The sequence below is a fragment of the Lepisosteus oculatus genome, chromosome 7 (assembly GCF_040954835.1).
Source record: "Lepisosteus oculatus isolate fLepOcu1 chromosome 7, fLepOcu1.hap2, whole genome shotgun sequence".
NCBI lineage: Eukaryota > Metazoa > Chordata > Actinopteri > Semionotiformes > Lepisosteidae > Lepisosteus > Lepisosteus oculatus.
This window is the reverse complement of record NC_090702.1, coordinates 2,681,705-2,697,032: the sequence shown is the minus strand read 5'-3', so window position 1 is coordinate 2,697,032 and position 15,328 is coordinate 2,681,705. Positions and strand designations below refer to the sequence as shown.

General features: G+C 49.9%; 1 protein-coding gene across 4 annotated transcripts in view; it reads right to left on the bottom strand.

The window, feature by feature from the left end:
- Window positions 1-15,328, bottom strand: part of rassf3 (Ras association domain family member 3) — an 84,294-nt gene that overhangs the window by 25,148 nt on the left and 43,818 nt on the right. Inside the window, exon 1 of one of the 4 annotated variants that reach the window (XM_069192029.1) lies at window positions 12,205-13,297. The exons of the other annotated variants lie outside the window; for them this stretch is intronic. Coding sequence (XP_069048130.1) covers window positions 12,205-12,327 — 123 coding nt within the window. The 5' untranslated portion in view covers window positions 12,328-13,297. Of the gene's footprint in view, window positions 1-12,204; window positions 13,298-15,328 lie in introns of those variants that run through there. 4 annotated transcript variants of the gene reach the window in all.

Sequence of the window (15,328 nt, the reverse complement as noted above, 5' to 3'; positions counted from 1 at the left end):
GAAACAGAACTACTCAGTCTGTACTTTGTATTGCACAGTATTCCTTCACTCTGTACACTGTAGCTAAAACTAGCTACAGCATCTGCTTTCCAACTGATTCATCCAATTCATTGTCATGGGGGAGCTGGAGTCTAGGGAGACTAGCGAGGCAGGGTACACCCTGGGCAGGACACCAGTCCATCGCAGGACACACACAGACAGAAACACCAGGGCCAATTTTCCCAGAAGCCAATTAACCCACCAGCAGGTCTTTGGATTGTGGGAGCAAGCCAGTGCACTTGCAGGAAACCCACACAAAACCTGGACAGAACATGCAAACTCCAACTAGGCAGCACCTCGGGAATCGAACCCGGGATCCCAGCACTACCAACCACTGCCCCACCCCGCCGCCCCTAACTGGCCACAGTTAGCTATAAACTGTGACGCCTCATTGTCCAAACTGAGCTCGAGTCACATAAGGCACTGGCGAGAGTAACAGCAGTACACGTAAAAGCGATTTAACAGCGCCGCGCTCGAAAAGCTGTTGCGCTCTCGAACAACAGGAGTTGTTTTTCCACTGGAAAGCACGCGAGGCTGAGAATGCGCGACTTTACTCTGGGCTACACGGGTCCGCACATCCAGAGGCACGACCGGGATTCTCCCAGGTCTCTTCATCGACATCACTCGTCTGCCCCAACAGCCCCAACGGCGTCTCGTGAAAATCACATCCGTTCCCTCGGCCTCCCTCCAGCTCTGCTCCGAGAGGAAGCTGAAAAACAGCAGCTCTCCAGTCCGGCGCGGACAGGAAAGACCCTGGCACTGCGCACAGACGCGGGGGACGTTTGTGCCCAGCAGGAATGAAGAGAGAGAGAGAGAGTCCAGGGCAAAGGGCATTTCACAGGACTGGGCAGCGGATCTTCGGGGAAACACGCTGCCAATTTCATAACAAACGCCAGAGCAGCGAAGACAGACTCAGCTTTCACTTTTCCTAAGCAGGGAGCGCCAATGCCCTGTTTGTATACAGTTCGTCGTCCCAAGCACTTTTAATGACACTGGGAATGGTTCATTGTAAAAGCACTTGCTCCACTTATCTATTGTAGCGTTGAGTAACGAGAAAACACAGGGTACAGAGGCTACTTAAGATTTAGGAATTGCTCCTTTTTAAGCGGATAGTCTACCTACCTGGACTACAGATGTTAACGTTACAGTCATTCCTGCAGTTTTGTTTACAATAAAGCAGGGCTGTGGGAGCAGAATTGTTCTGTAAGGAAACAACAGACAGTGCCTTGAATTTTTCGAACATTTCTGCAGTCTTAAGAGACTTCACACCACCAGGAGTGCCCACAACAATTATTCACTGAAACGTGAAATGGTTTTCAAATGCCAACACGAGCAATCCCACAAAGAGAGATTTATCGAGGTCCGAAACGCACTTTTGCTGCAAATAGTTACCCACGGATCTTGGTAAATGCTTTTTGTACTTTAAAAAAAAAAATATCGGCCTTGATTTCCTGCAGGTCTAGACATGATACACAGACCGTGTCTCTGGAATGGCTAAATAACACAATACCAAGTCAAATTCACTCTTAAGCCATCTCTGTTTGTGATCAGGTTGGGCTATCCTATGCCATGCGGACACTATATAAACAGGCTAGTTCCCAGAAGCACAGCACACTCGGTTTAGAAATTCAACTGTGAGAACCGAGTGCCACAGGAAGCTCAGCTTTCAATAACACTGAAAAATCTGCAACTTCAAAATGAGGTCTTTCTTCACCTCCAGAGTGCCAGGGATTGTTCTGCCCGTGAGCTACAAAACTACAGCAAGATAGGTTATCTGAAGGCGCTGAAAGATGAAAATATTTTTTCCCCCAAGACAGAAGATTTAAAACCCTGCAGCTGCACGGCTTAGGATTTCAATGGCACAGAAACACCTCACAGCTTTAGATGGGGGAGGAAAAAAAAAATGACAGGACTCCTGCACCAGTCTTCCAGCTCAAAAGCAACCTTTTTACTGCTTTGAAGGACTTTGCCACCCTTTGATCTCTACTGGGGTGTCGAATTCAGAAGAAAAACAAGAAGAACAAAGTGTGAGAAACCGTGTGCTGTGCAGCGTCATGTTTTTCTTCCCCAAATAGAAAAAACAGAGGCTGATGGGAACGGACACCCCTGGAAATGGGCTTTGGTTAACCTGCCTGTGTGCAGGGATACTTCTTCAAAGCAAGGAATGCGACACAAATTCTGTTCACGGCAGGGGATAGACACAGTCGTGGGGTGACGAGACCCAAACAGATCCTCTTTCTGGGCCGCCACCTATCCCCTCCAGAGACAGGAAGTGACACGCACAGGGAGCCGAGACTTCTGCTGCATACAGGACAACTGCCACTCTCCTCATAAACCCATACAGTCAATGGTACAGACAGCTCGGGTCACCCATAACTGTGATCCTGCAACGGCCTGTCATGCGAGTGTGACTGCGAAGGCAGCTCAGGTGATCAAACAACATCCACGTCGGATCATAATAATGTATTATATTTATATCGCGTTTTTCTGGACCCTCCACTCCGAGCTCTTCCCAGGTCAGGGGGAATTCCAGTACCGCCACCAGTGTGCAGCCCCACCTGGATGATGCTCCAGTCCTCTCCCACACACCAGCTCTCAGTGGGGAGGAGAGCAGAGGGATGGAGACAGTTCAGAGAGGGGGGTTATTAGGAGGCCATGAGGGTAAGGGCCAGGGGGGAAATTTGGCCAGAACACTGGGGTTACACTTCTCTTTTAGAGAAAGCCAGGGGGACTTTTAATGACCACAGAGAGTCAGGAGCTTGGTTTTACATCTCATCCGAAGGACAGCACCTTTTTTTGTTTTTTAACAGTACAGTCGGTTCATTACTCACTTTTCAGTCATTCCTTTGTTTCTTCTTAACACAATGACATCACTTGCTATACCTTAGGAATCCCCTGCATTTCAGAACAGTTTTATTAATCAGCAGCTACGCTTATAATAACCTGTTCTATCACAACTGTAAGTACTCTAAGAAATAAATAATAGTAAACTATTTTTATATAGCACCTTTAAAAGTGGTTTCTCAAAGCACTTTACAGAACACAAAAACTGCCCAGTGAGAGGAGAGAGTAGATGAGGGTTTTGGAATAAAGCAGGAAAGATAAGGGACAGACAGAACCAGTTAAATAAAAGTTCAGTCTAGAAAATCGAAGAAAAAAAGAACTGTCCCTGAACAAGATATCAAAGCTGCTGGAACTGTAAATCTGACCCCCAGGTCTGTAAGAAATACCCCTCGAATAAAAAAAACTATACAGATGGGAAGGGACAGATATTCACCGTGCCGGGTTGTAGTTTCAAGATATTAAGGAAATGCTTTTCTACAATAAAAAAAGGCTGACAGTCATCAAAACGTGCCCCCTGCCATTAAGACAAGAGGACAGGAACACGAAGCAGGTGCCGATTGTGCATTTAAACCTCATTTCTTAATAGAGCTCCCCGCAAATATCCAAGAATCTGGTTAAACTGACCCACAATTCTGCGGTCGCTCCCCAAGACTCTGAGAATCCCTCACGCGGAACACCGGAGAGGCAGAGACAGGCTGGGGTAACCCGTGCCAGTATGAAGTGAACAATCTTTCAGGGTTTCTGCCAACAGCAGAACCCGTCAGCTGCCGTCGACAGAGCCTCAGAACCCCGGAGATATCCTCCGTCGTTCCAGAGCACAAGGTAGAACAGACACAGAAGTCTGGGGTTACCAGCCACCCCTTATTAGAAAGCTGCATATTCGTGGTTTGGAGCTGCAGCAACTGAGATCTTCCCAGGGAATACAGCTGCACGGAATCCTGGACAGGATGCCACACACACAGTAAAACAGGGACCCCCCCAGAGAAAACAACACGCAGACTATGGGGGGGGAGAACATGCAAACTCCACACAGATAGCACCCCAGGTCCGGAACTGAACCCCTGACCCCAGCGCTGCAAGGCAGCAATGTCACGTACTGAGAACATGCACACTCCACGCAGAAGGATCCAATTCAGAACTGGAACCAGGCCCCGAGAGCTGCGAGACAACACTGCTAACTCTCATGCCTCCATGCCTGCTGATAAATAGTTACCGTTATTTTAAGCGCTTTATTTGTCGGGCTTAAATACGCCCCCGAATCAGAAATTAAGCTCTTTGCAAAAAAAAAGGCCCCTTAACAGAGTCTAATAACGGCGACAGCTGAGGTGCCCCGTTATGAAATGAGACGTTTAGTCCCCTCCAGTGCACACTGAAAACAAGGAGCGAAGGCAGAGACCACGAGCGTCTCTCTTAAACCGTTTTCGCAGCTGCGCAGTTCAGTTTGTGAAAACAGCTACTCGTTCAAATTCTCGGAAACCTCCAAGCTTTTCAGACCTGGAAACAAGTTTCGCAGAGCTGAAAACACAGCAGCTCGCGAGTGTAACAATGGGCTGGACTGAGCCGTTAAAAAAAGCCGAGTAGGAACAGGAGAAAGGGTTATTTCCTGTGCGCGCTGCTGTTTCACACTTTTTCAAACGAAACGGGGTGGGGAGATAGGGGGGAGACAGCTTAAAAAGTCCCTTCTGCTTCCCTGGAAGGGGCAACACACAACCACACCCCCACACCCCACCTCCACAGCTGTACTCAGAAGATCTACACACAGATCAAGGGGACAGGAATGTAAGCAGAGAGTTCCGTGTCTCCATTGTTTCTCAAGCTGGAGGAGGCCAGTTTTCCCAGAAGCCAATTCACCCACCCTGTTCTTCGGGCAGTGGGGGGACACCCCAATGCGAACACGGGGAGAACACGCAAACTCCACCCAGACAGCAGCCCAGGAACTGAACCCAAAGCCCACCCGTGCCATGCGGACCACCGCAATACAGCGCCGCCCGCCAGTCACCGAACTTCAGCGCTCCCTAAGGGGGATTCGTCTCGCACGTCAAGAGCTCATAAACATATGACGCACAAATACAACGGTAACACAACGGTACACAACCACAACGGCAAAAACAGCATTCCAGAATCATCGCTTGGCCACAACGCCATCCAGCACCACAGAGGTTAAAAACAAGACAATTAGCTGGTTAAAAGTCTAAAACAACAACAAGAACAGGAAGATCGCTATCTGCAGACAATCTTTCCATTGCTCAACCACTGAAGGCTTTTAGGTGTGAAGGAAGTCCGTGCTCCCTTAGTCTTTATACAGGCGATCTGGTATCTCCTCTCAGGGGGCAGGAGAATATATTCTAAAAAAAAAAAGTGGGTGAGAGCAGTCATCTGAGATTTTATGGGCAATTGTACTCGATTACATAACCGGTCCTCACGCTCAGCAATTAAGGATTACGTCAACGCAGAATGGGATGGATCAGCCTGGATCAGCGTAGGGACTGAAGCAAATATTGGACTCATTACCACAGTGGGCTTCTAGCAGAGTCAAGAGTTCATGGGTCTCCTTGGGGTCACTACCAAAGGAATGTTTACTCCAGGATACGGGGGGAACAGGGAGAAATCCTAAACTGGCACCAGGTGGCTTAGTGACCGTATGAATGACGGAGCCACTGACAGCACGGTAGTTTATCCCGGCTGACTCCGTAACCAGAGAGCCGCTGAACGACCAGGGAGCCCGCAGCTGACAGATTTACAGGCGGAAATGCGTTTTCCCTCGCTGAATTCCACCACGCACACACACGGAAAAAAAAACAAACAAACACACGAGCTCCCGGGATCGGGCTCGTGCTCCAAGAGGGGATCTTTGCACCCCCTCTTTGCCGCAACAAAACGGTCCAATGAGTCTGTTCTGGGGGCCGGAATGCCCTCGAAATAAAATCAGATCGGGGAACCCCCCCCAAATCAAATAATAGTAGTAATAATAATAATAATAATTGCTTACACTTATATAGCGCTTTTCTGGACACTCCACTCAAAGCGCTTTACAGGTAATGGGGATCCCCTCCACCCCCACCAGTGTGCAGCCCCCACCTGGATGATGCGACGGCAGCCATAGTGCGCCAGAACGCTCCCAAAACATCAGCTCTCAGTGGGGAGGAGAGCAGAGTAATGAAGCCAATTCACAGAGGGGGATTATTAGGAGGCCATGATTGGTCAGGACCAATGGGAAATTTGGCCAGGACGCCGGGGTTACACCCCTACTCTTTTCGAGAAACACCCTGGGATTTTTAATGACCACAGAGAGTCAGGGCCTCGGTTTTACGTCTCATCCGAAGGACGGCGCCTGTTTACAGTCTAGTGTCCCCGTCACTATACTGGGGCATTAGGACCCACACGGACCGCAGGGTGAGCGCCCCCTGCTGGCCCCACTCACACCTCTCCCAGCAGCAGCCTTAGTTTTTCCCAGGAGTCTCCCCTCCAGGTACTGGCCAGGCTCACACCTGCTGAGCTCCAGTGGGGCTGCCAGTTGTGAGTCGCAGGGTGATATGACTGCTGGCCGTATGCAAATGTGCAACCGACAGGGTGGAGCACAGAAACTCCACATAAGACGACACATCACCGACTGCAATGCCAAAAGCAGGCAGTTTTGATCTCTCTGCATGTTGCTCACTCTCCTGCACCCCAAACAGCCCCCCGACTTACATACACTTCACTGTCCCAGATGGGAAACGTTCTTTGCAGGCGGGTACAAAGAGCACAACACCTAATACACTGAACCCAGCACGAACCCATTAGCAGATAAGGAGCTTAACACGCAGGAGACGCGAGAAGGCAGATGTTTTAAACGATCAGGGGAAAAGAAAAAAATTAAAGCCAGCGCTTGTCCAAACCGAGCAGGCTCAAAGCTGTGGGGAGGAAGAGTAACTTAGCTCTCCGTGCCGGGTGGTCACGAGTCTACAAACTTGGCTTCTTTGGGATTAACCACGTCGGCCGATTGTGTTGCAAAACACGGCGTCTGGAACGCTCTCGAGTACAGGGGAAGCAGATTGGCGTCCCACAGTGCTGAGGAAAACAAAAAACATTGTGTGCCTCATCGGTTTCCCCTTCACGTTTCCTCTTATTGAGAGTCTGGCTGGTTACTGGGCCTGAACAGGACAATACACAGATCCTGGGTACGCAAACCGAGAGCAACGGTGGGTTTAAGCTTTATAATAATAATAATAATAATAATAATTGCTTACACTTATATAGCGCTTTTCTGGACACTCCACTCAAAGCGCTTTACAGGTAATGGGAATCCCCTCCACCACCACCAGTGTGCAGCCCCACCTGGATGATGCGACGGCAGCCATAGTGCGCCAGAACGCTCCCCACACACCAGATATCAGATTAAGCTTCGATTCTGACTTGAGTTCGGAAGAATCCCAACGAATATGACTGACCAGATTAAGCAAGAACAGAGGTCCTTCAGGTGCTGCAGTCCCGAGACCCATAGATCTTGCAACCTCATAGCAAAGACCTTCCAAACCTTGGTCCTGGAGACAGCCCCCGTCCAGTTAATTTTGGGGTCTCTAAACCCTGGTTCTGGAGAGCCCCCATCAAGTTAGTACAAGCTTGGCAGTTAGTACAGTACGGAGAGAGCCAGGCTGGGCAGGTCACTATTAAAATCAACAGACCCTCAAGATAAGAGCCAATTCCACTGTCGTCCGTTACAGAGCTGCTCTGTTCAATTAAGCACAAAATGTGTTATTTAGGACTAAGGACCACAGCTCTTAAGACCCAGAGTTCTCTTAATTGAACAATTACTTGCTTGGTTCGCCAATATCTAACAGGTGCAGCCAATCTTTAAAAACAGGTGACCTATAAAATTTAACTAGATTGGTACACATAACCAGGGTCAGAGACCCCTGTACTGACCGGACCGGCACTCTCCAGAACCAGGGTCGGAGACCCCTGTACTGACCGGACCGGCACTCTCCAGAACCAGGGTCAGAGACCCCTGTACTAACTGGATCGGCACTCTCCAGAACCAGGGTCAGAGACCCCTGTAGTGACTGGACCGGCACTCTCCAGAACCAGGGTCAGAGACCCCTGTAGTGACTGGACCGGCACTCTCCAGAACCAGGGTCAGAGACCCCTGTAGTGACTGGACCGGCACTCTCCAGAACCAGGGTCGGAGACCCCTGTACTAACTGGACCGGCACTCTCCAGAACCAGGGTCAGGGACTCCCTCCCCTTCAGGAATAAAGGTACCCCCTTTCTGGCATGGAACAGCGCACGATTAAGGAATGTTTTCAGATCAGTGAAGCTCCATAGTACTGATGTGGTAAACAGTAAGGCAGGCTGCTCTGGAACTCCTCATCCGAAACGCGGCCAGTCAGAGCCAAACCACAGCACAAGCGCCAGCCAATCAGCACTGAGGAGAGAGTGGAGAGACCCCGCAGTCCGACAGAGTCATGCCTTCATCCGCACGAATTACTATTATTAGCTATTATTATTAGCTACATTATTAGTAGCAGTATTCAACTTGTATTTAGGAAGGGCCTTTCTGAACCCAGGACGCCGTACACAGCGATGAGGTAGAAACAAATGCAATAAAAAAAAAACCATTAACCAAACGAAACAAGGACTCGTGGGATAAACTGTAAGTCCCTAGTGAGTTTTCAAGCTCAGCTTCGAAAAGAGTCCAGCTGGATTTTTCTCTTCCCGACTGTGGAAGCTCCATTATTAACACGTACAGTTGTAAAAAAAAAAATCAAGACACATTACAGACAGGTTTGTAGTGCGAGCAGGACTGTTGTTTCCAATGCACCAAAGAAATGACCAGTATGTCTGTCCAGGGAATGATTTAGAGCTGAAAAACCTGCTAACTGTCGCAAGCTGTCTGGATACCTGCCTGCATAACATCCTCTAAACTGTCCGATTCCGGGTCAAGGGCGGAGCTGAAGTCTATCCCAGCAAACAGCAGGCACAGGGCAGGGTACACCCTGGGTGGGACGTCAGTCCATTACAGGACACCCACAGAGACACCCAATTCTCCCGGAAGCCAACAAACCCGACAGCATGTCTTTGGACTGTGGGAGGAAACCGTAGCACCATGAGGACAACCCACTTTAACATGGGAAGGGGGCAACATGCAAACTCCACACAAACAGCACCCCAGGTCCGGAATAGACCCCAGCTCTGTGAGGCAGCTGTGCGGCCCACTCCCTGCCTACATAACAAAATTCAATACATGGAAGTCATCCTGAGAATTTAAAAACAGTGCTTTAAATACTGCACAGTAACATTATAATCAGAAATTCACAGTGTAACATCACAGCTGTTTTCCACCATACCATACATAGCAGTCTGTCATCGTATTTTCAAGCATGCACACTACACTTGCACCACAGTGCCATAAAGGGCACACCAAGTACAAATACAATTAAGTCTGCAGCAGTTTCTAGACTGAAAAGTACTGTGAGGCTCTAACAGGTACTTTGGTTAAGACACTGGAAATGACCTTTGCAGTAACTGGTCTGCAAACATTCTCCTCCTGCCTTGTTGCACAGACAGACATACAGGTGTTCAAGAGCTAGTGCACAGAGTGTCTGACTGGAGTCCAACAGGATGGTTTGAGGAGACGATGAGAACGTTAACTCGCACAGCAAAGAGTGCGAATCTGAAGTCACTCTCGTTCCGACTAAACCGCTATACAATGTGGAAACGCTGGCAGGACTCGCTTGCAGAGATCTTAAGGGTCTGTGATTAGACAAATCCGGGACGCAGGTAAAACTGGTATCGCGAGTCAATCAAGAAAACAAGAATTTCTCAGCACCTTGGGGGGGGGGGGTTTGGGGATTTCAATGGAAACCACCGAAACCGGCAATTAGTTCGGGTGCAGACCACCCTGAAATCCCCCTAAACTAACGCGACACCCTCTCGCTCTGTGGGATGGCCTATCGGGGTCCACTCCGGACTTTGATCTTTCATTAAAAACACGCTGACCTGACCTGTCCCCTTGTACAATAACCACATCTAGAGAATTTTTAAGGGGGCGGGGTTCGATCTGCTTTGAACAAACTGCAGGATGTCCAAGATTCCGCAGCCAGAATCCTGACCAGGTCCAGTGCCAGTGGTCACATTACTCCTGTCCTGGAGTCCCTGCACTGGCTTCCTGGCAAATTCCGTGTGGACTTTAAAATCCTCATGCTCGCCTATAAGGCTCTGCATGGCCTGGCCCCTCAGTACCTGTCTGAACTATTACTGCCCTACTCCCCACCTCGCAACCTTCGCTCTTCTGATTCTGCTCTCCTCACTGTCCCCCAGGCCCATCTACACTCTATGGGTGACAGGGCCTTCTCTTGTTATGCCCCCAAGGATATCAGAGAGTCACCTTCTCTAAACTCCTTCAATTCCAGACTCAAAACCTTCTTCTTCAGAAAAGCCTTTACTGAACTGGTTCTGTTCTTTACCCCTCTGCTCCTACTGTACTTAGTACCACCATCCACGGTCTCCTCTGTGTGCTGTCATTGTGTTTTATCTGGTGGATTCTTTTTATTTATTGTTGTTGTCATTCTGTGAAGCGCTTTCGAAGAAGCCACCTTTAAAGGCGCTATATAAAATAAAGTTCGTTTATATCTGCTCTCTGGCCTGCTGTGCTCTCGGGACGTCCAGCACCAGGTCTGCAAAACGCTCGCGCCTGCAAAACCCTTTGAGGTCATGGTGTCAGCAGAGATGCAGCACTAGTCACTATTTAGTGAACTCCACCTTCCTTACATTCACCAAAGACACAGAGTCCACCTTCGGGACCATAAGCGAAAACTACTGAAGAACTTTATTGCCATATGTAATCGGTACTGGTACAATGGAATTCTTATTTACTGAAAGTCTCTCGATTGTAAAACAAGTGTACAAAAACAAAACAAAGTGCAAACAGTGCATCAAGACAATATACTTATAGAATGGTTAACCCTACAGCAGGAGAAAATAAAAATCGACATTTTGGTCGATGGGGGTGCATTTTTTTCCCAAAGTCATTTTCCTACACGAAGGAGGCACTGCCACACGCGGAATCCACGCGTCCTGCGCACCCACGTCTCCAGAGTACCCCACCTTCTGGGTCCCTGGCGGGCTAAGCGTGGGACGGGTGGCATAACGCAGCCCCTGGTCTCGGGTTGGTCCCGCGTCACGATGCCCGAGTGTGACCTCCACGGGGCCGGCGCTGGTGGCGGGCACAGCTCCGCCGCACCCTCCCCGCTTTTTAAACGATATAAACCCGTCAACACAGAGACTGCATGTGACATGTGAACTTTCAGAGACCTCGGTTTGGAGGTTTCCACGGATTAACAAAAGGGCCCGCACCCTTTATTTACAAAAAAAAAAAAGCAGCACCCACACCTGGGCAGACTTTCTCAACTCTGCCCCGATTCAACTCAAATGCGTCAATTGCAAATCCCCACGTCCCCCTGTCCCTTAACAGCATTGTAATTCCTTTACGTATCCCTCCGGTTTCCAATGGGACTGAAGACTTCCAGTGAGGCGCTGCATTTACCCGCAGCTTTGTGTACATGATGATGTTAATTCACACGTAAACATCAATAAATACGAGGCAAAAAAACAATACACATCGCTCCTGATCGCAGCGAGAACCGGCAGGGGCGGCGGGCCTGTTCGTGATTACTGTGAATTGTCTGGCCTTTTTTATTTTTTTTTTTGAGAGAGAGAGGGAGAAAATGCTTCATAAACAAAGTTTTATAAAAATATATATTTTCTCACGCCAGTTAAGAGGTGAGTAGGAACCCCTGGGTCGCTTGCAGTAAGCAAGCTCTAGCGATCGTCAGTTTGTCGACCGAGAGCATTAACCCGAAACTTCTTGTCTGGCGAAACCACTTTTTTTTTGGTCCGCTCTAAAAACGCGTTAGCTAGGAAAACTCACTTCTGCTGACACTTTTGCACATTTGTTATTTTTTAGGAGGTTGGGGAGGTGAAACATCTTTTTTTCCCTCCCCTCTCACGTCTCCACTCGGGAAACCTGGCGACGGGCGTGCGGCGCCGCGAGTAGTGTCCCACAATATCCGGGGGGGACTCAGACCCAGTTTAGGTGACTAGAGACTACAAGTTTAGGTGCCCAGCAGCAGCAGCAGCCGACTGCTCCCCGGCGTATGCTGGCGACGACCCGGGACACGCGAACCCGCAACCCCCACCCACCCACCCAACACCACCGTCGTGCGTGTGCGTGTTTGTGCGCACACCACTGCGCCCGCTCCGTCGCTCGGGCAGCGCTGTGCGCTCTGCGCTCTGCGCTGTGCGCTCTGGTCCGGCCGCCGCAGCCGGCGAAGACGCACTCACCTGGGCGGCGCCCGGCTTGCGCAGGGGCCGGGGGAAAAACGAGGTCCGGGCGGTGAAGAAGAATTCCTCCGAGTCCTCCTCTAAGCTACTGTAGCCGCTGCTCATCGTGCTCGCCCACGTCATCCGCTGGGGGAGTCGGCTCCGCTTCCCCCACTAGCGCGCCGCGACATCCAAAGATCCCCAATTTAAAAAAAAATTAAAAAAGAGGGGGGACGGGGGACGGCCGAGGTGTGGGTGTCTCTGAAGAGAGTCTTCCACGCCTACACGAACCCCACTCCACGCCGGTACAGGGGGTCACAGGGCCGCCTGTTGCGCGTTGGGCTACTGTACACGCTCCAGCCGGCGTTGTCAGAACTTTCTTTCCTTTTCTGAAAAAACAAATTCCACCTTTCCTGCCACCACCCCTCCCAAAAAAAAATAAAAAATACTCCTCGGGTAAAGTCAACTCGGCAAACGAGCGAGCCAGCGGATCCCCGCTCCCCCAGACCCTCTCGCCAGCGGGTCCCCAAAAACTCCCGTCCCTACCGACCGCTGTCTCGACAGGCCGTCCTCTGAGCTCGCTGGCTCGGCAGGACACACCCACGCAGCCCGGGGTGAAGTCATCCAGGCCGCCGGGCCAATCCGCGGTGCGCCTGCCTGTTGCACAGCAGCCGAGATCGCTTCCCGGATAGGGACGGACTCGCCCGGCCGGTAATGTCTGAAGGCTCGGCTCGGATTTTATAGGTGGAGTCCCAGGAGAGCAGACACCAGGCGCCCTCTCTCTCTCTCTTTTCACGCGTCGAGATCTTTTCTTTTCTGTTTTTGAAGAACGAGGCCTCTGCCGCCCCCCCTCCGAAACTACAAGTGGGTTAGGAATTTAAAAACAACAACAACAACAACAACAAGTCGGCACCGTAGAAAGGAAAACCACGCTGGCGCAAAACAAAGCAAACCGCCACAAAACCGGTTTTGTAGGGACGGCAATGCAAATCCCGTTTGGAACACGCGTCTGGCAAAGGAAGGTGGGGAGAAAATGGCCGGGCTAGGCCAGTTAAAGAGAAAAGATCTCCTTGGTTAGGAGAGCTGGAAGACTCCGGAGCCCTGCGGGCAAGCTCTGAGGTGCAAGACACCCGTGCTGACCTCTAATACGCGGGCTGTCCTCTTTGGAAGGGCAAAGGTAGCAGGCTGAGGTGAAAATGCATCTCTCTCTCTCTCTCTCTCTCAATTCAATTCAAGGTGCTTTATGAGCATGACCGATGGGTACAATCAGTGTTGCCAAAGCAAATAAAAATAAAAAAATTAACATGGAACAAAACATAAAATAAAATCGACAGATATATTACAGACATTTACAACAAAGACATATTATAAAATATTGACATCTACTGTAGGCGGCTGGAGCATTATTGGGAGACGGACTCACTGTTCCTCAGGCTGGGACAGGAGATCACATACTGGGCTGCCAGATCAACTGAGATCTCTCTCTCTCTCTCAATTCAATTCAATTCAAGGTGCTTTATTAGCATGACCGATAGGTACAATCAGTGTTGCCAAAGCAAATAAAAATAATAAAATTAACATGGAACAAAACAAAAAATAGAAGTAAAATAAAATCTACAGACATGTTACAGACATTTACAACTAAGACATATTATATAATATCGACATATTCTGTAGGCGGCTGGAGCATTATTGGGAGACGGACTCACTGTTCCTCAGGCTGGGACAGGAGATCACATACTGGGCTGCCAGATCAACTGAGATCTCTCTCTCTCTCTCTGTGCCAGCACTTACCTCAATAAACAAGCAGCAGACTAAAGCCAGCTTACTGAGCCTCTTTCTCTCCTGCATCTTGCCCCGACTTGCCGACTGACTAAAAATACAAAAACCAAAAGGCATGTCAAAAAAAAAAAAAAGGAGAGAGAGAGAGAAAAGTTTGGGAGAAAAAAAGAAAAACGCCACCGACACCATCCTCCCCCTTTCCGAGAGGGTGTAGCCCAGCGCTGCGGCCACATCCAAACCCGTCGGTCTCGGGGCTCGGAATTTAGCTGGATGGGACGAATCCTCAGGCAGTCCCTTATCCCAATACCCCTCCTCTCCATTACCCAGGCCAAAGTACGGTCCGTCTAGGATCATTAAAAACCGGTTTCTGGGATCTGCAAACTGGCACCAGCGCCAACGCCGAGCTTGGGGTGCGCAGTACCGCTCTGCTTCAGTGTTTATTTCCTTGTTGTTGGCGTTGTTGTCGTCTTTCGATAATGCAGCGCAAACACTTTCGAGGACAAAAACAACAAAACAACAGTGGCAGGAAAACCTAGAGGCCTTGACCATCAGCAACCCCCAGTCCGAGGAACACTCGCCCTCACGCTGACTGGGTAAAGAGGAAGTGGTGTCCTCCTGCAGGCCAAAACCTGTGGGTTAATTCATTTCTGGGAAAACTGGCCCTGTTGTGAGTGTGTGTGTGTGTGTGTCTGCCCTGTGATTGACTGGTGTCCCATCCAGGGTGTACCCTGCCTCGCCCCTGTGGCTTGCTGGGATAGGCTCCGCCCCCCCCCTGCGATCCTGTACTGGACCTGAACAAGTTCTTCCAATTCCGGGTCGCGGGGGGTGGGGGGGAGCTGGAGCCTATCCCAGCATGCAACGGGCACAAGGCAGGATACCACCTGGATGGGACACCAGTCCAATCGCAGGACCCGCACACGCTCAAGCCAAGGCCAGATCTCCCACAAGCCAATTAACCCACCAGCCTGTCTTTGGACTGTGGGAGGAAACCGGGAGAACATGCAAACTCCACACAGACAGCACCTCCTGGGTACGGGACTGGAGTGAGGAGCAACGCTAACTACTACGCCACAGTGCCCAGCAATACTACAGTGCTACCATTATATACCATTCATTTTGTACTGTTCTGGAATGGACCGTCTACATTGTGTGCTGTTGTCTGTCATACTGTGTCATCTGCTGGACTGTGCGTGTTCAGTAAACTCCTCTACTCTTATTTTCTATATCGGTCTTCTCTTATTTTCTGTTGATTTTTGAGTTCTTGTCTATTTGCACCAGGAGCATTCCCCCCCATCAAGAGCCAAGTTTTAAAGGAACAATCAGCACCTGCTTCATCTTTCTGTCCCCTTTTTTGCACGAGGGT